Raw genomic sequence first — 24,459 nt, 5'->3', positions numbered from 1 at the left:
TAATAGCAAATATAACCGATCATTCTGTCGTATTTTGGCCGACGGGATTCTCATCAATTGCTAGGCCTTTCTTTTTATTCTGAATTTATTCGACGCAATATATCTCACCAAACTTGTTATGTGAATTGTGGATAAACTATACGAACTAACAAAGAAAAAAAAATGTTAATTGAGGTTCTGGTACATGTATAATTCTAATAATATTTTGATTGAAAAAACATATTGTAAAATCATATTTTCGTGGAAGCAAATTTTCGGGGTTTGGGGGAAAAATATTAATTCGTGGGGATTTCATTTCATGGTTGGAGAAGTGTTGGCTAGTAATGCATATTAAATTTTACATTTCGTGGTGGTTAAGAATTTGTGGATCTCTCGATACCTCTAAAACAATGAAAGTTAAACCCAACGAAAATTTGTGGTTTCACAGCATATGTTACTCTGCTTGGTTGAATATGAAAAATGTTTCTTTGTAATCAGTACGGTTATTTATTTGAGAGCAACAGATTGATTTTCAATTCAGAATAAAAGATGATTATCATATTTTTCCATTTAAGGATAAAAAAAAAAATACTTACATTGCTAACCAACTATAAAAGCATTAGAGGAATAGAATGCATAGTGTATAGGATATTGAATGAAATACTCGTTCTCGTATGTATTAAGATAAAGATAGTTTTGGGCTCCTTTTCTGGAGGATGAATTTTGTTATTCATGTACAGTAAATAATATATTTTGTTTATTTAAATGTGCTGCAGTCTTTTTTTCTTTTCTACAATAACATTTTATTGTATATGACACCCAGAGGATCAGCCCAGTAGCTATGTACTTCGGTACTAGCTTAAAAATACGGATAGATGTTTAAAAACTCAAATAGGTTAATCATTATTCCGACTTTGCACCTATGTTTGATTTTCATTTAAAAAAAAACAAAAGGCTTGTAGAGAACTTTGTTATTGATAATTATTGGAAAAAAACATCTTAGAGATATCCATATCAAACAAGGTGTGAACATTAAAAAAATTAAAATAACATAAATCACATGTAAAACTATCACTTACACTAATACTTGTAAACATGTTCGGAGATTCTGTTTATTTATTTTGATTTTGAAGGCAAAGGACTGAATGCTTATAGCAAAAATACTCGATTAAATAATTTCAAAAATCTATTTTAGATCGCTGCATTCCAACAAAATTACTACGATTCAAAACAGCACCTTTAACGGTTTGCAAAATTTACAAAATCTGTAAGTATTTTGTAGTTGCATGAAAACCCAAAGTTAGTGATGAATATCAATAGTAATAACTGTTAGTGGAGTTCTACCTGCTTGTCAGCTGTATTTTACTGAATACTATTAGAACCACAAAAATATGAGCTATTTGTTTGATGCGTGACTCCATGATGAAAAAACATTTTTGGAGGTTCAATGTGTTAACAAATATTTTTTTCAGTGTTATTTACATGAAATTATTTCATCCCATGTTCTCTTTCATACATGACCAATCAAAATGTCCGGAATTTCCTTTGCTTGCTTTCAATCTGGTCATACTTCACTTACATGTACAAAAATACGGAGAAAGAAGATTTTTTCCTTTGTATGTCATATTTGAAGCAGGAGTGGTTTGGTTTTGAATTGTTTCGAAAACATCAATAACAAATGCTGTCGTGAATGATTTTTCCCGATCATGAAAAGGATAACACGGCGGGTGTCACCAGTCAGTAGGGGGTGCTTACTTCTCCATGGCACCTAATCCCATCTCTGATGTTTTAAAGTTCCATGATTTCTCTGCTCCTGCATGGTATTGTTTGAATGGACTTTTGATTTTGAATATTGTTCGTTACCTTCAAATATTTCATTCCTTTAAAACTGAGAGATAAACGTGCTTCCTTTAGTTAATTGCTGTGTTAACATTTATTACTTAAATGTGAGGGATTGGAAAAATGCTCATCAAACGAGTGAAAAGAAATCTTTCCAGAAAGAGTAACGTCTGATGAAATCTTATGAATGCTTATGTTTGTTTTTTTTTTGTAAGGTAGGCCGATTCGTGTCTGTTATAAGTATTTTGTTGAAGTTATGATGCAAACATTGATTATTTTATTCAACAACAAAAATATGTATGACATAAAACAAATAAAGAGACATAAAACAAACATACGATTTAGAAAAAAAAATCATCCTCAGAAAGGATTCTACGTATGACTATAAATTATATTGCCACTTGTAGCATTAAATTCAAAATCCTCTAACATGCATTTGTAATAATGAGTCTTACAAAGACTTTATTGTCACCTGCTTTAAGATGGGAGCAGTTTTAACAAAATTTGAATGTGGCATCAGTATTATTTTCTACAATATTTTATAATTATATCTCAGGCACAATTATTGGACAAAAAAAGAATCCCTTTAATTTGTGTGCATATATGCAGGCTTTCGTATTCTGCATAAAATGATTTTGTTATAACACGTAGAATCAACAACGTATTTCTGAGATTTGATTACGTGAAGCAACTGGAATTAAAGAAATCTTGTTGGCGCAAGGTGCATATTTAATTGGATTTTCTTTTGGTGTCCATCTTATGGCTCATCTGTAACTCATATAAATGTTTGAATTTTAAGGCACATGTTACTAGTTTTGCAATTCGGTCTCCCGAGGTCATATTCAGTAATTTTGCACTTTAAAACTTTTTTGTATTTATGAATTTGATTCATGAAATATAATTTTTGCTTTTGATTGTAACGAAAGATTTTTTTTTCAAAATAAAAAGCTTATTTCAAATACATTTTAGTTGTGATCACAAGCTCTAATATGATCAATGTTTTCATTCATATATAGGTTTTAATTATTAGTTATTAGCATACAGTACCTGCATCGTTATTCTTTACAAATCCTGATTGAATGTTTCACTTTATTGCTTATTTATAATCTATATATGCTAAGATATGAAGACAAGAATTTACATTCAACGTCGTCTCATGTTATGAGTCAAGAACATATAGCATTATCTTTTAAAAACATCCATTAAAGCATAAAATGATATCATTGCATAACGTCCAAGACATTGAAAAAAAAGATTAACATTGTAAAACAAAAATAAATAAATGTAATTTTATTGCAATCTAGCTAGATATCTTTGAATTGTGCCTTTTTCTTATATGGGCTATAATCCATTTTAGTTATTCATGATAATAATAAATACATTAAGCTATAATAATTGATTATTATTGTCATTGATTGAAGTGTTTGGCACGATATTATGCTTATAAATATGTAAATTACTAACACCAGCAGCTAAAGTCTTAGGATACAATATATTCCATGATTTCACATTTCAATGTCATTTCGTTCGAAATAAACTGAATGCTTATAGCAAAACATTTGTAAGAATTTATGTATTTTTTCCAGATGGCTGTCCTCCAACAGGATAAGCATAATTCAAAACAATGTCTTAAATGGTTTACCAAATTTACTGGAACTGTGAGTGTTTTGTATGTGTAAAAATTTTCCATGTGTCGAATTCGAAAAAAATGTTACCCGTGTGTCATAAATGAGCAAGTTTCATTTATAAAGCTCTTTCCCGGGATGTAGCTTAATAAATTTGCAGATATTAAAGTACCTTAGATCAGTGATGGGAATATCAACCAAACTTTAGTGCTCCGAGGAACGGGTTTTTCACGCGATTTATTATAGCATCATTAAAGACGCAAATAAATGTTATAGTAATAAACTTTTTTGTTACACGTATTTTTATAATAGTGTATTTGCCTGTGAGAAAAAAAAAAACATGGATAGCAAGACTGTGATAGAATCAGAAATATGATTCTCCAACACCCACGTAGTTGAAATAAATATTGAAAATGAAATCATTCGAATTTTAATACAATCCTCTAAAAGAGATTTCAGACTGTCTTTCTGCAATTTTCAGTCTACAAATATCCATTTTGGTATGCCGATCCCGATTTATTTTCATAATATATAAATCTCAGTTTGTGTGGTATCTAAAGTTTACTACTTTCAAAGGAAGATGTCATAAACTCATAAACATGTAAATTAAATCAAAACCTTGCTTCTAAAAATTCACGAATTTCAAAGTGAATTTAACAATTCTGGCTATTTTGGAAAGTAGGTTAATTACAGAAAAAGGATCTGTAACGCTAGTATTTTTTAATATATATTTCTATTACAAACTGTACACATGCTAAATAGCATCAACGTACCTTTAAAATTAAAAAATGCGATGTATTTAAGCACTATTAAATATTTTATAAGTAGGTCAAAGGTGAAGATCACTAGGTCGGTAACCAAAATATTTTCATAAGGAAGAAAACTATCTTGATACGTCGGTAACCAAGGTACCTTAAAAACTTTACTTTAGAATTGAATTACGGTGATACCTCCAAAAAAAATTATCTCAGATTTCCTTAATACTGTTGTTCTCCGCTTTTTTAAATAAAATCAATTACAAACTTTAAAAGACTATTTATCTGAAAAAAGTTTTACACCTGTAATTTTTTTTATCAATAAAATAAATAATTTTACGTTGCAACAAATTGAACAATTGGGATTTTCTTTAGACATTTACGATTCAATGTTTTTGCTGTTTTAGAAACTTTATGCATGAAACATATCAAGATTACGAACATGATTCAAGCTCAAAAGTCCATAAACAATTGCATGTCTTTGATTGTGCAAATCATGCATGTTGTGACCACTCGTTTGCTGTGAATACGAAATCTTCCAATAACGAAAAAAAGACGTGACCTACATCCATCCTGACTAAAACCGCTTCCCCATACTTTTTAGCGACTCCAATGCATTACCCGTTTCAATGGTGATTAGGACCAACTAACAACTAAATTGTAGGACAAAGGAAAATATTTCCTCTTTACCATCGTCAGCTTTCCTTATCTCTATCCCATTATAACCTGCATACGAGGGGCGTTCAATAAATAATGTCATTGGGGCTCAGAAAGAAGCAAACGACGCTTTTCAATGATTTAGTCTTCATGATTTTACTTATTAATCTCTTTTAATTCAAACACATGTCCGTAACATTTTTTATCCAATGTCTGATTGTTTTTAGAACTAATTTTTGGGTATGACCCTTAGTATACTGGAAAATGGAAGATCCAATGATTTCCTGGACTTGTTTTTTTCCTTCTGAAAGGTGTTTTTTTTCAAGTTTGGAAATAGAAACAAGTCAAAAGGTCAAAGATCTGGCAATTATTGTTAATGTGAAAAAACATTAACTTTCTGTTTATTCCGAAAACTCATTTACTCGTTAGGGCATGCGGGTTTGAACGCTGTCATGAGAAAATCAATGTAGTGGATTCCTTATACTGGGTCCTTCCTCTAATAAGCCTTTCGATTTCTTTGCAAAAAAAACTGCTTTCTAGACACCTCCAGATATTAAACTGTCTCCCCGAATACGAATTTGAACAACAATACCACTAATATTTAAGAAAATTGCATATAAATCTGTCTTTGTGCTCTTGCAAACCTTTGCTCTTGACAGACCTTCGCCGTTTTTATCAAGTACATCTTATGTTAAATTTTGTTTTAATGGTTTTAAGCAATAGATTCATGTTCCAATATCTGTTTGAATATAAAACAAACGTGGATTACTACAATTACTGATATTTTAAAATAATTGTTAAGACTTTTGTACACGCTGTCGTTTTCACTCATTTTTCAAAATACAGGGTGGCCTTAGAGTACCAAGCTTAATTACTGTCAAACGTTTATTAAAACAGTTTAAAATACTCCCGATATAATGTCTATCAAATTTGCTATGTGTCTTAAAGTCAATCATACAACATCAAATATTATTTGTTGAAATTTGGCATACAGTACATAAGATGTTATAATTTTTGTTGGCAAGGAGGGTACCCATTTTTGATGCCCATTATATAATTTTTTATCATTGAAATCCACCTGCTCAATTGTCTATAAAACAGGCATCGGTTGCTGTAAATGTCACATATTTCAGTGAATATTTCTTTGGGATTTTTAACAAATTTTACAGCAGCTTTAATGTAGCTTTTATTTTCACTCTAGTTTAATGATTCTTTACCATTCATTTATAATGCAGTGTCTCGAATAGCCCTTGTTTCCCAGCTTCTAACGATAAAACTATGTGATGAAAAGTGGTCACATAAACTGTTACAAATTCATTAAAGATTCAATAATGAGAGAAAGTCAAGCTTTATGTCATATGACTACTATGTTGTATGTCATCGAGCTAATGACATTATTTATTGAACGTCCCTCGTATGGTGTTACAACACCCACTTTATCCGACACTCGAGAATATGCTCCGAGTACGATCAAATTTTAAACCGAGGCAGGCTACTGACAGGTTGATTTTACAGGAATTTTTGTCAACCTTGTACAAAGTCAGCATTTCGTAAACTCTCTGAGCGTTATAATGAATTTGATAGTAAATATAACCGATCATTCTTTCATATTTTGGCCGGCTGGATTCTTACCAATTGCTAGGCATATCTTTCTATTCTGAATTTGATAAGGAACGTTCTGTATATCTGACCAATACATTTTGCTCACGGCAGGTGATTACTCCATGAATATTATGATGAGGCACCCAATTCCTCCTCTGGAATTTTCAGGGTCCCTTTGTTATGTCCCTTTCACAGAGTTATATTGTTTATAGTTTTTTTTGATATTGATCACAGTTCGTGGGTTGATACTGAAATCGACGTACATTTTATTCGCAATATATCTCATTTAACTTGTTATGTGAATTTCTATCAAATATACGAACTAACAAGGAAACCAACAATTGATAATTGAGGTTCTCGTACATGTATAATTCTAATAATATTTCGATTGAAAAAAAAAAACATATTGTAAAATCACATATTTCCATGTAAGCAAATTTTCGGGGTTTGAGAGAAAAATATTAATTTTAAAGGGATATCATTTCGTTGTTGGAGAAGTGTTGGTTAGTAATGCATATTAAATTTTACATGTCGTGGTGGTCAAAAATTCGTGGATCTCTCGATACCTCTAAAACAATGAAAATTTGTGATTTTACAGTATTTGTTGGGTTGGCTTGGTTGAATATAAAACTATTTCTTTGTAATAAGTACGGTTATTTATTTGAAAGTAACAGATTGATTTTCAATTCAGGATAAAAGATTATCATATTTTTCCATTTAAGGATAAAACTTAAGATAACTTTCATTGCTAACCAACTATAAAAGCATTAGAGGAATAGAAAACATAGCGTCTGGGATATTGAATAAAATACTCGTTCTCGTACGTATGTATTAAAATAAAAATAGTTTTGGGCTCCTTTTCTGAAGGATGAATTTTGTTATTCATGTACAGTAAATAATATGGATCGTTATTTACATGTGGTGCATTTTTTCTCTTTTTAAAAAATATATTATAATGTATATTAGACCTCGAGAATCTACAGCCCAGTAGAAAAGTACTTCGGTACTAGCTTGAAAATACGGAGAGATATTTAAAAAGTCAAATAGGTTAATCATTATTCCGACTTTGCACCTATGTTTGATTTTCATTTAAAAAAACAAAATGCTTGTAGAAAATTTTGTTATTTATAATTATTGGAAAAAAAGTATGTTAGCGATAGCCATATCAAACAAGATATGAACATTAAAGAAATTAAAATAACATAAATCACATGTAAACTATCACTTAGACTAATACTTGTAAACATGTTCGGAGATTATGTTTATTTCTTTTGATTTTGAAGGCAAAAGACTGAATGCTTCTAACAAAAACACTCGATAAAATAGTTTTAAAAATCTATTTTAGACAACTGGATTTCAACAAAATAACTACGATTAAAAACAACGCCTTTAACGGTTTGCAAAATTTACAAAAACTGTAAGTATTTTGTAGTTGCAAAAAAAAAACACCAAAGTTAGTGATGAATATCAATAGTAATAACTGTTAGTGGAGTTCTACCTGTTTGACATGTGCATTTTACTGAATACTATTAGAACCACAAAATGGTGAGCTATTTGTATGATGCGTTACTCTATGATGAAAAGCATCTTTGGAAGTTCAATGTGTTAAATATTTTCCAGTGTTATATACTTGCAATACATCATTGCATCCTATGTCCTCTTTTAAACATGACCAATCAAAAAGTGCTGAATTTCCTTTGCTTGCTTTTGGTCTGGTCATACTTGACTTATGAAAAATACGGAGCAAGATGATTTTCTTCTTGGTATGTCATATTTGAAGCAGGAGTGGTTAGGTCTTGGATTGTTTCAAAAACATCAATAACAAATGAATGATTTTTTCCCGATCATGAAAAGGATAATATGGCGGGTGTCACCGGTCGGTAGGGGATGCTCACTCAGCACCTAATCCCACCTCTGATGTTTTAGAGGTCCATGTTTTCTCTACTCCTGAAGTGTATTGTTTGAATGGACTTTTGATCTTGAATATTGTTCGTAACCTTCATATATTTCATTCCTTTAAAACTGAGAGATAAACGTGCTTGCTTTAGTTGATTGCTGTGTTTACATCTATTGCTTAAATGTGAGGGATTGATAAAAATGCTCATAAAACGAGTGAAAAGAATCTTTTCCAAAAAGAGTAAAGTCTGCTAAAACCTTATGAATATTGTATGTTTGTTTTTATTTTCTAACGTAGACCGATTCGTGTCTGTTAGAAGTATTTTGTTAAAGTAATGATGCAAACATTGATTTTTTTTTTCAACAACAAAAATATGTATGACATAAAATCATAAAGATACTTAAAAAAAACATATGATTTTGAAAAAATCCTCCTTAGAAAGGGCACTACGTATGAGTATAAATTACATTGCCAGTTGTAGCATTAAATTCAAAATTCTCTAAAATGCATTTGTAATAATGAGTCTAACAAAGACCTTATTGTTACCTGCTTTAAAATGGGACCAGTATTAATAAAATTGAATGTAGCATCAATATTATTTTGTACAATATTTTATTATTGCACCTCAGGCACAAGTATTGGATAAAAAAAAGAAAACCCTAAATTTTTGGGCATATATGCAGGCATGCGTATTCTGTATACAATGATTGTGTGTATTACACGTAGAATACACAAGGTATTTCTGAGATTTGATGACCTGAAGCAACTGGAATTAAAAAAATCTTGTTGGCGCAAGATGCATAATTAATGGGATTTTCTTTTGGTGTCCATTTTTTGACTCATCTGTACCTCATAAAAAATGTGTGAATTTCAAAGCACATGTTGCTAGTTTTGCAATTCGGTCTCCCGATGCAATATTAAGTAATTGTATACTTTAAAATTTTGGGTATTTATGAATTTGATTCATGAAATATAATTTTTGCTTTTGATAGTAACGAGAGATTTTTTTTCAAAACGAAAAAGCTTACTTCAACTACATTTTAGTTGTGATCGCAAGCTCAAATATTATCAATGTTTTCAATCATATAAAGCTTTTTATTATAAGGGTTGGGTGTCCTAAAGCGTAACAGCGGGAGGACGTAGAGACAGACGGACGAATAAACGGACAGAAGGGAGGACACCCCATCACTACATACCTCCCTGCTTTTCAAGCGGGTGGTATAATATCAAGAGGCTTGAAAAGACATTTCTTCTCCTGGAGGCATAATTTTAAAACACTGGGAATTAGAACAATTCCCACAATTCAGTATATATACCCATGTCTTATACGATGTAATATTTATACAGTACTATTTTTGATACACCAGATACCATTTCAACATATTACAGTCCCCGAAACGTAACACTTTCCCATTTTCGTTCGTTCACCGTTTGTTCAGCGTGCCTTCACTGTTCGTTCACCATTCACTCTCCGTTCACAGTTTTGCGTTCACCTCTCACTGTGTGCTTGCGTTTACCGTTTACAAAGCGTTCAGCGTTCGCTCTTCGTTCCGTTCACTTTGCGTTCACCTTGTGTTCAGCGTTCACCTATTGTTCAGTTTTCATTGTCATTTGGAATCTAATGCCCTGTTCACACGTCGAGTTTAATTCGCAGTAAATTAATTCTAAGTAAACTAATGCGAATCAAACTAATGCGAATTAAATTGCATTCACACGACAGCCAATGTGAAGTACACTAATGCGAATAAAAATTCTACTTCTACGGCCAGGCGTCAGTAAGTCTATTATGACGTTATTTGCAAATCACGTCACCTTCTGCAGGTGCAGATACATTTGACATATTGTATCAGTGTCTGTACACACATTTTAGTGATTAACACAATTTTCCTTAGTTTTTCACTCAAAAATAGCACAAATACTTCAAGCTGACCACCGACATGTGGCATTTGACCTAAATTTGCCATTACGCATGCCTCAAAATTTAATTCGAATTAACTTCGCTTAGCGTTCACACGGAGGAAATGCGAAGTAATTTAATGTGCAGTAAAGTAATTCGAATTTAACTTATTTGCATTAAATTTTCCGTGTGAACGCTAAGCAAAGCTAATTCGCAGCAACTTTACGTTTAATTCGAATTAAACTCTCCGTGTGAACAGGGCATGAAGTGAAAGGACTTATCTTTTGGTAGGTAACTATTTACAGGTTTTTAAAATTAATTACTAACATATCGTGTCTGGAGAATCATTTTTCATGGAAACAAATATTTACGATATATATTAATTATTCTAACTTAGCTGTTAGGTTATTTATTAATTTTCTCTGTAAATTAATATTGTTTCCATTACATTATGTTCCTTTTTAGGTGCTGAAATATTGAATTTAACTAAGGGCAATATACAAATCCTGCAACGTTTTGCTGTTTTGTTAAAGATGACAAAACATTAATGGAGAGTAATTATCCAAGTCAATTAATTATGCAGCAAAATTTAAAAAATATTTAATTCTAACACGTTTTTTTTCAACTACAGAAAATATGATAGAACTAATTCTGAGAGTTATACATAGTACTGCGGATATCCTGTAAAATTATCTTTGGAGCGAATTAAATTGATAGTATGATTAAAGGATATATTTATTTAAAATGTAATGTACTATAGAATATTCTGTACTATAATGTAAAAAAGTTTATAGTTATAGCGAAAATAAATCTTTCTTTACCGTAACTTTATTTATGCTTCCTCTTTCCAGCAAAAATTAAATGAACAGTAACCTAGAATACTATAACTTAACACACATGTATATGTTGAAATTGTTGTTTATTAAGACTTGATATATTTCAAGCTAGTATATACAAAAACCAAAATGTAGCAAGCAAACACCGGTTGAGACCAATTACAATTTACAGGCATTAGCAAAATGTACAAGTCTAGACTTACAAACCTGTATATTAGAAGTTTTGTAACTATAACCATTGCAAACACAATAAGTGGTATAATACATCAAAATTACAATATTCCAAAATACTTCTATGCAAACATACATGACTAGAAAAATCATTGTAAGTGGCAGAAGGTGAGGTCCAAAGGCTCCAAAAGTTGAGGAGATTTGCCAAATCTCTGAAACTACCCCACCAGAAGCCACGCATGAATATGAAACAAGGTCTCAACCGGTTAAGCTCCAACTCGAAGAGTATCACAAGCAAACCAAAAAACCTGTTCTAAAACTTCATTCAAATTTTATTAATGACTAGAAGGAAGTACAAATTGATTGAAAATCCCAAAATAGTTAAACTCTAAGGAATAAAACTTAAACTGTGCACTGAGGTATTATATACATTAAGTCACTAGCCCCAAGCAAGTAACAAGTCATTACATATATATACACTTAACTTAAAATGGGGGAATTGTGATGTTTTACAGTCTTTCATGTTCCAAACAAGAAAAGCTGCTAGCCCCAGCAAGCAACTTTCAGATCACAAATGTCAGGCAACAAAATTTAAGAAAAGCTGCTGGCCCAAGCAAGCAACTTCCAGGTCACAAATGTCAGGCAACAAAAATTAAGAACTGGTTCCATACCCAACAGGAAACAGAATAATCTTCTAACAGATGAAATAAATGAGAGCTACCAGCCCAAGCAGGTAACTTGGCATTTAAGTAAACGGGGTTATATGGCTAAGCAGGGGAAAAGCCCTTGTCATGGTACAATTTGTGGTATCTTACATATTAGAGCGGATATACTTTAAGAAAGCATTTGAATGCCATCTACCCATTGACCTGATTTGGGCATCAGATAGGCCTTTATCTGCTGCTACAGTAGCAGCCCCGATACGAAAACTATGACCTTTATAACGTGAACTATCCAAATTACAAAGGCGTAAGCAACTCCGCAAAGTTCTGTCAAAAGTGGTACGCAGAATGGGTGATCCTGTATTGGAAACAAACATTGGACCTTGGCAATTTGTTCTAACTTTCAAATAATCAGTGGTTGCTGATATAGCAGAAATTTTACAATCACCATGAGCAAAGGAGATGACCTTTGGTACCCCATTAGAGTTATGTTTGAATTTTTTGAAACACACATTTATAGCAGTGATTTTACCTTTAACAGAGGAAAGTGTTACATCTGCTAATTGTACTACATCACTAGCTTTCTCAGGGGCCGCACATACATATCAGCTCTCCTATTCTAGCAAATGATGAAAATGCAAACAGAAATAGCGCTTTGAACAACGTTTGTGTATACTTATCGCTAATAACATCTGGGATGACGTCAAGAAGACGATTCAGTATATTTGTGGTAATGGGTAAACGAATATCGAATGTATTGCCTAGTTGATAAGCCCCTGCCACTAAGTTTTGAATGACAAATGCACGAGTTGGATCTTCAAAGTTCAACATCTTATGAACATAAGCTATTGCAGACAAATATGTTGATATTGTTCTGGGAGAGAAGGCTTCTTGAAACAAATATGACACAAAAAGAGCCACTGTAGTTACACTGAATGGAACACTGTTGGGTATCTTAAAAGACACAGAGAATGTATCAAATCTTGTCCATGCTCTTTTATAAGTAAGTTTTGTAGAAGGGGCTAATGCAGCTGAGGCCAATTTTGCAATGTTGTCCAAAAGTTGTTTGGCATCAATTCCTCTGGAATTGCTGACGGCTCCCTTCGTGCATCTGGTGCCAAATGTAGAAACTCTTGTACCTTCAACCGAGAAAGACTATCTGCTAGAACATTATTCTTACCCGGTATATGCTTAGCGCGGAAGTTGATATTATGTTTCAAACATGTGAGTACAAGATATCTAACCATCTGCATGACCCTATTATCCTTTCTTGACTGTTTATTAATGACAGAAACTAATGCCTCATTGTCCGTAAAAAATAAGATCGAGTGATTTGCCCACAAATCTCCCCAAATACACACTGCTAGCACAATTGGATAGAATTCTAGTGTCATGATATTTAAATTTCTCCATTGCTCTGGGAAAGAACCAAAAAACCATCTAGAATTGTAAATACCTGAAAAACCTTTGGATTTTGCCGCATCAGTAAACAACTTCATGGAGTTACTTGATAAATATTGTTCTTCTAAAAACATAGTTTTGCCATTATAACTACTAAGAAATGCAAGCCACATAGCCATGTCTTCCTTACACTCTCTATGAACTGTTAAGAATTTTTGCTCTTCTGAAACTCCTAAAAGCAAATTTATCATACGTCTTAAAAAGGCCCTCCCTGGTAGTATGACTGAGCAAGCAAAGTTCAAGACTCCAATAAGTGACTGCATTTCTTTTACCCTACACTTATCTATGTTTTGAAACTTAGACAACAAGCCTATACATTTTTCAATTTTGTCACTTGGCAAACGGGTCTCTTTAAGTCTAATGTCAATTGTTATGCCAACAAATTCAATGACCTGAGTAGGAAGAACTGTTTTATCTGCAGCTAACGGAATGCCTATATCTTCACATATTTCAAGAAATTCTTTAAATTTTTTCAGTGCTAACGGCTTGGATTTTTCAATAAAAAGAAAATCATCTAGTATGTGAACAACCGCCTGAACACCTAATCTGTGGACTGCAATCCACTCAAGGGCAGTACTAAACTCTTCGAAAATTTTGCAGCTAGTGCGGCAACCCATTGGTAAACATCTGTCATAATAATAATTGTCTTCCCAATGAAAACCTAATAACTCATAATCATTCGGGGAAACAGGTAAAATGCGAAAAGCTGATCTTATGTCTGTTTTACAACAAAATGCACCCTCCCAATTGCCTTGATATGTGAAATAGCCTCACTAATTCCAGAATAATGAACAGCTGCTGCCTCATCCGTTATTCCCGCGTTTACTGAGCCTTCTTTTCTATTAGGATAAGATAAATGGTGTATCAACCGATACTGATTTGGCAATTTTTAGGAACTATACCTAAGGGGGAAATTTTCATATTATTAAAAGGTGGTTGACTAAAGGGACCCTTGATCCGACCAGCACTTAATTCCTTGGAAATTTTATCAGAAACAATGTCAGGGTGTTCTAATGCTGATTTGAGGTTAGGACTGAATTGATGTCCCCTTTCCCCTGTAAATTCTAGACTGAAACCGTATTTGAAACCATTTATCAAGTACTGTGCTTTAGTATTGTCATACCCTTCTAAATAATGTTCTAATCTGTTTATTCTGATGGGGGTGGGAAGATGATTAATCTTTTTTATCAACAGATTGGGAAGAGCTAGTTTTTGTGTATGTTTGTCTTTTGTTGTAATTTGCTCTGTCATTATTTTTCCAACATTGGGATTTTGGGTGGTCTTTGTAGCAAGTTGCGCAGATTTGAGGGAATTTGCATTCAGAGTGGCATGATTTTCCTTCATTGAACCTGAAGCAGTACTGACGAAAGGGCTGCTTCCGAAAAGAACCTACACTACCTTGGGAACCTCCCAGTTTTTTCATAAGGGCCCTACTGTAAAGAACTTGATCTATGTGTCTCCATGACAAGGACCTGTCCCCTTGTTTTGCCTTTCGAAAATTAATGTCATAGTGATACCAGTCCCCCCCATCTTTCTGTAATGATCTGATTAAATCCATATAGATGGCTAAATCCTCGTGCAAATCAACCTCAGTATTGTTGAAGTGTCTGAGAACCGAAGCGTAAATACTAAAAGCATCAGTCCACGCTTCGATTGTCAGAAACTTCTTCTTCTTCCCTGAACTCAGACCCACTCTACCTTTGTTTTTTACTGCTAAGTGAAAATCTAAAAACTCTATATCAGAAGGGGGATCTAACACATCTGACATTTCAATGACTTCATTGGCACAAATTTTTTCTTTGATTTTCGTAGATACCTTGGTGTATAAGGGCCTGCCTAGTGGTTTATACATGTCATTATCAAAACTATCTGAAATTACAGAATTGTTTTGTGAACCTGAGATTGATGAGGCAGGTAGCTCTACAACATCCTCTTGGGGTTGCTCTACCGGAGTCTCCTTAGATACGGTTTCCTTTGTGGCATTTGATGTTGTTGTTTTTCCTGACAATGTTTCTGTGGAACTAGATTTGGCACTGTCACTCAGAGAAGTAGAGTCAGTGGTAGGAGTCTTAGGCAAAATACCTGCTTTTTGAAGCTCCAAAAGGACTGTTGCAGTCACGTTTTGCGTTATGTCCAGTACCATTTGGCTTTCTTCTGTCCCCGTTTTTCTCCTCTTTGCAGGCCTTTCCTCCTTGTTCTTTGATCTTTGGGCCCTCCTCATTTTGCAGCTTCCATATAATACTGTAAAATATATGTCTAAATTTACTGGTTTGCCTTAGGCCATGAAATGACCCTTGATTCATATTATGCCAAAATACATGGCTTAAAATCAATGTTCATATGCTACCATTATACCAATTGCCACAATCTTAAACCAAAATTCATGGTCATTACCTAGCTTATCAGATTAACTGATATGATAATAAACCAAAATACATGGCTTAAAAGTTAATAATATAATGAACCAAAATACATGGCTTAAACAGTTAACAATATAATAAACCAAAATACATGGCTTAAAAGTTGATAATATAATAAGCCAAAATACATGGCTTAAAAGTTGATAATTTGATAAACCAAAATACATGGCTGACAAAGTTGATCGTATAATAACCAAAATACATGGCTTAAAAAGTTGATAATATAATAGACCAAATATATGGCTTAAAGTGCTGATAATAAACTAAACCAACTACATGGTTAATCGGGTTGATACGATTATAAACCAAAGTACATGGCTTATAGGGTTGATATGGCGATAGACCAAATTACGAGGCTTATGATGTTTGAATAATGTTATGACAAGGATTCCTGGCTGAAAATGTCAAAATTGGTTTGAAGCCACAATACATGCTTTAAGGTTGATGATGCTGACCAAAATACATGATTAGCATAATGCAAATTCATTGCTTCTATTTATTTATTTAATTTTTTTTTTTTTTTTTTGAATAATCGCTTCCAATTATATAAACGCGTATTCCATTATATAAGCTTATAAAGAGGAGGAGAATCATAACTGAAATTGGAAATATACATCCATGTTAATCTTTTGCCAGGTGACGAACAGCATGCATAATTGCCAGCCGTAAACTTCTGTAAAACTTTTTATTCCCAATTCTGGATAAATGTACCCCATCATCACTAATAATCTGCAATGGGCTGTGCATGAGTCTAAGATGTTTCCAATACATAATAGAACTATGTACTTCACACATGTCCTTTAGCATCTGATTGATAACGGTACGCCTTCTTTCATAAGTCTGTACATCTATGTGTCTGGGACGGGTGCGAATGAAGACTTCACAAATAAAAACACTGTCAAGGAAAGTAAACTGCTTCAACAAAGCTTCTAACCACTCTATCAAATCACACGCAAACACTTCTGGTTTCATCCTCACTCTACAAATATCATTTCCACCAATTTGTGCAATGATAACACGTGGGCGAAACGACTGTATCACCGAATACACGTTAGCGTCCCTTTGAAATCTGTCTAGCGTGCCCCCGCTGAGACCGCACAGCTTCACAACACATTGCTCCAGATCAAGACCAAAATTTCGCTTTATGTCCTCAGATCGCCCCAAAGTACACTTTAATCTTCCAATAAAACTGTGACCGATGATCAATACTTTCTCACGCATAATGTTTTGGCGTACTTATTACACTATGCACAACTACATGCACATCGTTAGTAAACACGAACTTTTTGTACTAGGTACCTAGCTTGAAATCGTGTGGCGAACTCGTACAACTGGAAATAGATACAATGTTCTTTACCTTTCAAAACAACGGATGGATCCTAAAGATCTTATTTCGGGATTCCGCCGTAAACACTGGTTAAATCTTTTTAAAAACTTTTTCTCAGCCTCCTCACAAAAAATGTCTACTGTCTTACAAACTTTATACGATTAATACCCTTCCCACTTTTCCCCATAAATCGGAAACGTAGCCAGAACTGTATTTCCAGGATATTTTAAATGACAGTTTTAAAAAAAAGTTAAGGTCTGTTTTAGAACAAAAATTTCATTCTCAAAGGATGCATCTTAATAAGTAAAAAATAATGTAGTTCAAAATGTACACGTGTTGGAGGTTGTATTTAATATTGGCATACAGAGTGTTCCTAATTCAAGTGATAATGCCGAATGTATTTTATTTATTTACTATTGAGATGTTAGAATCATATATCTTGTTTCAAAATGCTTGCACTTTGTTTTCCACGTGACGAAATCTTCAAAACTGCACAGTGTCGAACGATTTTGATTGACAGGACAAGCACGTGGACTTTGTGTGAACTTGAAGCGGGAAATTAAAAACGAGTATGACTTTCAAATAAATACATATGATTTGTTGATTTCAAAAAAGGTTAAATTCACTGTCTGATATATTTAGAAAAAATTCAGAATTTTTGTTTGATATAGATAAAAACATTAAGTGAAGCCTATAAAGTGGGGCTAAAAGGGAATCTCTCTCTCTCTCTCTCTCTCTCTCTCTCTCTCTCTCTCTCTCTCTCTGACATTTGTCTATTTAATAAAAAAATATAAAAGCATATTACCTAATTATCAATTTCTGAAAATTGAACTGATAACAATAAATTTTAATATGTTTATTTGTATTACTGGTAACTTAAATTATACATGTAGAAGTCTGCACAATGAATCATCAAAATGGAAATGACACATAATATGTTACTGTATTAAAAAATCAAAATAAGAGCGTATAAATGCAATAGATCTACTGACCTTTGTAATTATTTTTTTATTACTTTACACGAAATCGCCTTGACACGGAAATATATGAATGGATGTTACCACCGCTTTAATTCATTCTATAAGTCAGAAGTTTTAACTGAATTGTTATAAAATAAAAAATATATATCTATTTTCCAAGAAATAAGACACCTTTTATACTTCAGCGTTCGGCAACAATTGCAATAACCTATTTAGCACGAAATGTCTTTGAAGTTATGTAAACTAAAACAGGCGAAACCACCACTTTTGACTTCGAATATATTGAAACTCAAAAAATGGTAAGATTATTCTCAGTAGCAATCATTGTTCTTTCATTATAAAACAGAAATTTCCAGAACTCGACCGCTGAACATCAATGTAAATATTCAAATGTTGGAGCGAGGCGAACTTTCAAGACCAAACAACTTCTAGGTCATTGCACGTCACAACATAGCAATTTGGCGGCCCGTTCGAGTAATGAATGCAGTTTTACTCGGAATATTCGTTTCAAATGTAAATATATAAATAATATATATATTAAGTAAATATAATTAATTAACAACAATGTGAAGAGTTCTTTGGGACATTAACTTGGTTGGTACGTGATCAAATCTACTGAGAAGCTCTAAGGGCTTCACAGGATTTGATCACGTGACCAGCCGAGCTCATTTCCTAGAGAACTTTTTAATTTAACATTGTTGTTTATTTCTTAAATGTATAATGTGATGTTTTGATCATTACAACAAATAATTGCAGGTTTCAAAATAAAGCAAAATGCTCGGTAAATGAATCCAAACAATATATTTTAGGCAGTGTTTTACATTGTAAATGCATGCACTCATAATTTTCTTTTACAAATAAAAACGTGTTTGATTGTAACTTATTTCCACAGAGATGTGATCCGTCTCTTCCAATCAAATTACTGCTATCATAATAATAATATATATGTAGTGAGTTGATATGGTGGCTTCTGTTTGTGACGATTTTCCTTCAGAAATAGGTTTATAAAAAACATGATTTGGCACAAAATGAATAAATAATACAAAACTGAATAAATAAATAAAAAATTAAAATAAAAAAGTCAAAATTTATCAACCCAACAGAAATGTAAAGCTTAATTATAATGGATAGTTTTAATTTCAGTCTTCATAATAACTGATATGATCGTGGTTGAATTTTCAGTTTATTGACTTAAGAATTACTTTGATAAAAAGTAAAATACTTTTGACGATAATTGAACTGAACACTTTCCAGGTATCTGGACGGGAATCAAATCACCACTTTGGAAGATAATGCCTTTGACGGTTTGTCAAGTTTACAAATACTGTAAGTAAATAAAGTAATAATTGAACATATCAGTAAGATGTTCAAATAAATATATGCGTCTCTCCTTATTCCACAGTATATTTAATGACACAACACATAATTAGTATGACAAAACATTCATATGCGTCTCGGGTTATCTATCCCTTTATAATAAAAACAAATCAAAAGTTATCTCTTTAGGACAGGGCTTTGTCTTGGGTATCTTTCCGGGGTACGTGTCTCAGGGATGAGACCTATGTCATGTCACTAGACGGCTGTACCCTTGATCTGATACAGGGGGCAGCCAGGTATTAGAAAAACACCGCTCCTCTATACGTACAGTAAGAATACCGCTGTTAAACAAGTCAGTAAAGACAATACAACAATTACAATTACCGACAACATTCGTCTTAGCCAGACAAATGCAGCATGAACATATTATAATTACATCGGTTGTGTTGTTATATATACACTTGGGATACTCGGACTTATCTCGGCTTCCATCATAGCATATATGATAAAACCCGTAAATTTCGAGACTCGAGTCCGATCGACGCAATTTCTACACTTATTTCCATCGTTGAGTAATACTTACAGATTTGTATTGTGTGAATTTTTTTTCTTTTTGATCGAACTCTGTTCGTTATCTTCACCCCTTCTGTATACTCAACTTAATGAATTAATCACTTCCTATATTGACGAAAGTCATCTATGACATCTATAGAACATCTATAAAGTGGCGACATTTCTTGCTCAAAGAAGGGTTTTGTAACATTGAATTATTTGGATAAGGAAAAATGAGCTAGTTCCTTTTTTGGAATAACTTTTTAATGAATTTGAAAGTTTTTTATGGAATGATTTATTGCGTGTTTGTTAACGTACCTTTCGAGAATTTTTCACTCATATGGTGGAGACGCCAGCACTTACCCGTGCTGCAAATTTTGTCTAATACTCGGAACGTACGGTCATTGAGCAGTGAGGGATCTTTTTCGAGCCAGCACTCACTGCAACACGGGACCTCGGTCTAGACGGTCTCATCCGAAGGACCGGTCTCCAAGTCCCACGGTGGGATTCGAATCAACTCCTTAATTGGCGACCCTAGTGCAGACGTTCTAACCACTGCGCCACGCGGGCTACTTTTTTATGGATGAAACAATTTTATGAATGAAATAATTTTAAAAAAGGCATAAAGCCAAAAAAAACTAGTATCGCTGAGATTGCAGTAAGAAATTTGATAAACTTTATATTTACGTTTAATATGCAGCTACCCTGGTCTATCTGATTTTCATTGATTTATTTTTTTCTTGAGTTTTATTTCCATAGAAAATCATTAATACTTTTTATATTTTATCCAAAACGTTGACCAAACTGTCCAATCTGATTGTTTACTTTTAAAATAGACATAATACTTTAAAATAATGTTTCGTTTGATGAAAGGAGTCTGTACATTTTCTACAGCGGTAATGTTTGTAGATCATTTTCATGTCTATAGCATCATGAAATTTAATTATCCATTGCAAATATTTGTACTCATCCTGATGAGAGATGAAACCAAAAATGTCCGTACAATAGCCTTTGAATATGCAAACTATCTATTTAAAAAAAAATATTTATATTTCAATTATATTTCAAAAAGGCGGCAAAGTGTCAAAATCTATTTTAAAAAAATCACTGGTTTTCCTCACTAAATATTAATGGACGTTCTTATCCAAATTGTCAAACATGCAGTAAAAACCTGACAGCTATATATTCTTTTTAATTTTTATTTGAATTAAACTGAATAAATAATACTGCAAACCAATGCACGAACTTCATTTCCCACTATGTTGAAAATCTCAAAACAAAAACAAGCTCGAAAAACAAAAACTTACTAAACTATATAACAAACTAGATAACATAAGCTTTTTCATCCTTAACTTTCTCTCTTTATACTGTAATATCCCACTTTCACCCGCAGATGATCGAGTTTGACTAATATGCCTTATAACTATTGTAAGACAAGTTTGTTTATACTTATGTTTACTATAAAACACTTCGTTTATCTTATTTACACAGAATTTGTCAGTAATAATGTTACTTCATTCTCAGATCTCAATATGTTACCTACTCCTCCTAATTGTATCATAAGAGAGTGTAAATGTAAAGTTAAGCCAACATGTAAAGGTATTTATGTTTTAATTATATTAGCTTTTGAATAAGTTTTCAACATTTAAACAACTCAGTGCCTGTTCTTATTGGTATGATTTTGTGCCAAGTTATTGAAACTTCAAATTTCTGGACGCGTTTGATTGACACATGCTTGCACTTTCACAAATTTTAATTTTATTATTAATACTTAAGAAAAGTGGCAATTTTGTTGTGTTTTAATGAAAAATATTAAATCTATAATCCAAAAAATTCAAAGTAGAAATGTTAACGTAGAACCTACGTGGTATGAAATTATGTATTTAGCCTGCGCTAGATCCATTTTGACGTCATAATCAATTTAATTTACTTTTTCCCGTACTTTACAGCTTCAGTAGGAATGGTAGTAAATAAAGCATTTTGAATTTCATAGAATTTAATTTTAAATCATGCCAAAATACTCTTAATACTTATAATCAATTTATATATTTTTGTTTATAAAGCTGAATGACTTATACATCTCTAGCTGCAATAATGTAGCCCTCTCCGATTTTTTTATCTGATGTTGTCTGGAGAGGCCTACAATTTTACAGCATCTCCGTAATGGTGCAGAAATATTTTTTAGATACGGGCGACTGCATGCAGAATAAATTGTTTTTACATTCAACTTACTTCTAATAAGACGAAATTTATATTCACTGTCGATACCATAGCCCGTTAAACGCGAAAACCATGTAAAATAAATCTGTTTGCCTTATTTAGCAGCCATGATAGTTCACGCGTAACGTACTGAGATTTGCGCTTGAAATTTAGAATAACGCAAAATAGCAAAAGTCGAAGTTTATAAATAATTGTGATGAATAGTAACACTAAACATCGATAAATAAAACCATTCCATGTGTTATTTTTTTTCGTAAACAGTGATATTTAGGCTCAAGATAAGGTAATTCCAAAGAAATCCGCTCCCTATAGATCCTTGATCTCATTGGCTGTCCCAAAATAAAATCCGTCAAGGTCAGTAAACATGGCGGATAAATTTAAGTTGTGATGTTGATATACATGAAAAATACGGATATATGAATTGTTCTGTATATTTATGGATCGATTTATGTCTGGGATAACTACATTTTGGAAGTCCAGGTAAGATATTTTAATCAAATAGCCGTTTTTAATGACAATTTGAGCCAAATTCCTTGCAGGAGTGAATCGCTGCTGCATTGCACCATTACGGATATCCTAAGGAGTTGTAGCCCTCTCTCCCCCCCCCCCCCCAAAAAGGGAGAGGGCTACATTATTGCAGCTAATATATCTCTCAAATTAGAGAAATCTGCAGGCACCTTTTTTTACCTAAAGTGGACAAATCCGAGACTTTCTCATGTAATGAAATTGCATTGCGATAACTTGTAAATGGTATGCAACTATTTTTAGGAAATGCAAAAATCCTTTAAAAAATCTTTAGTTGCCAACTTAAGAGTATAGTATCTTGTCTTTATTCAAAGATGTGTTGAAGATTGGGTATAATTTTTTATGTCTATCATGAAATGATGTGCATTCCTTTTCATAGTTTTTTGTTTTAATATGTATTAATTATTTCTAATGGTCGGTGTTTGATTACAAATTATTTATCAAAATATGATCTTTTTAATAGAAAAATTCAATAACTGATAAATAATCACATTGTAAATCTGAAAGCAACCCCAAACAGTCATTTAAGGTAAGTCACTCGTCAGCTTTTTAGAAAAGTTCACGCAGAAGCTTTTACTTCAAAACTACTTATTAAAATTCAATTTTTATAACATATTTAAATTCAACAATGTAAATTTTTAAACATGCAATGAAAAAACTGCTCAGAAATCTACAAAGAAGAAAGATTTATGAGGGACTATTTCTTTTGGTGGAAGGATATTTAGCAGAAAATTCTGCAAATCTGCACATTTATAAAATTTAATGTAATGGAAATTTAGCCTCACATACTTTTACTCGGAGAATATTTTCCGTTTTGATATTGCTAAAAATATTTAATATAGGTCTTAATTTATATTTTTAGAAATGAAAATATTTTAAAGAAGTCAAGGTCAAATTTACACCATTTTTTGCCTGAAAATCACATATTTTGACAAATATTTCAAAAATAACATCACTGACCCCACCTTTTTCTTTCATTATTTTAAACTACTCGATACTTGTGACTGATCAGCACTCAACTCGTAAAAAGTTTGATATAAGAAAATTTTTTATTGCCTATTAAGTTTTTAAATACCCAAAATATGTTATTTTTTAGTGCAAAAAGGTCACATAATAATTTACGCGCATTAATTTGCAAGATTTGTTTATTGATAAATATTATTCAAACTATTTTACGTAAAATAAGATTATATTTATTGCCATGCTTACATCTAATCAAATATAATAAGGGTTAAAGTAATTAACCAAAGAGATGAAATTTAAGTGCAAAAAGGTCAACTAAAATGTACCGTAGATCAGTAGGATGCACACTGACCCCCTATTTTCTTTGCCATTTTGAGTTACACTTTATTAGTACTTATCCAAAATATACTTCTAAAAAAATCCTTGATATAACAAATTTCAGGAGTGACTTACCTTAATGATAAAATCCTGTGTAAGTGCAAAAAGGTCAAGAAAAGTAATATCGGTAAATAGCCTATTTCTCGTTAGTTTTAGGGGAAAGGTAAATACTTTAATCACTTTTCATAATCATTTTGTCGTTTTTATCATATGAAAGATTGAAAACATTCTGACAAATCCTTCTGAAAAATGTTTACAAGTTTAGGGTGGAAAATTGACTAAAAATAATAGAGTCATTTGCCTATATCTTTGAAAAATGTGGACTTATCTTGTACTGCAATTGAAAACAAAAGAATTTATTTTTGAGAAATACTCTTTAGTACTGTTTAGTATATA

The 24,459-nt window shown here is 32.4% G+C and overlaps 2 protein-coding genes across 2 annotated transcripts in view; one reads left to right on the top strand and one right to left on the bottom strand.

Moving 5' to 3' along the window:
• The window catches only part of LOC134249237 (leucine-rich repeat transmembrane neuronal protein 2-like), a 65,409-nt gene that overhangs the window by 23,488 nt on the left and 17,462 nt on the right, over positions 1–24,459 (top strand). The window lies entirely within an intron of this gene.
• On the bottom strand, positions 12,506–17,246 carry LOC134249238 (uncharacterized). Its single transcript, XM_062731610.1, has 3 exons — positions 17,159–17,246; positions 15,278–15,622; positions 12,506–13,059 (listed from the first exon to the last, which is right to left on the bottom strand). The coding sequence occupies exons 2-3, from the start codon at positions 15,600–15,602 to the stop codon at positions 12,506–12,508; spliced, it is 879 nt and encodes a 292-aa protein (XP_062587594.1). The 5' UTR covers positions 15,603–15,622; positions 17,159–17,246.

Source organism: Saccostrea cucullata, unplaced genomic scaffold (assembly GCF_032062105.1).
Source record: "Saccostrea cucullata isolate Sc308-1 unplaced genomic scaffold, CSIRO_AGI_Scuc_v1 ctg3169, whole genome shotgun sequence".
In the NCBI taxonomy this organism is placed as follows: domain Eukaryota; kingdom Metazoa; phylum Mollusca; class Bivalvia; order Ostreida; family Ostreidae; genus Saccostrea; species Saccostrea cuccullata.
The sequence above is the reverse complement of the archived record's forward strand: the minus strand, read 5'-3'. Positions and strand labels throughout refer to the sequence as shown.

Excerpts from the sequence above, each read along its gene's own strand:
- LOC134249238 (XM_062731610.1), bottom strand. The coding sequence starts at position 15,602 with ATGAGGAGGGCCCAAAGATCAAAGAACAAGGAGGAAAGGCCTGCAAAG. Across the intron at positions 13,060-15,277 it reads ACCTGCCTCATCAATCTCAG|GTACAAGAGTTTCTACATTT; the intron begins GTTCACAAAACA and ends TCTCGGTTGAAG.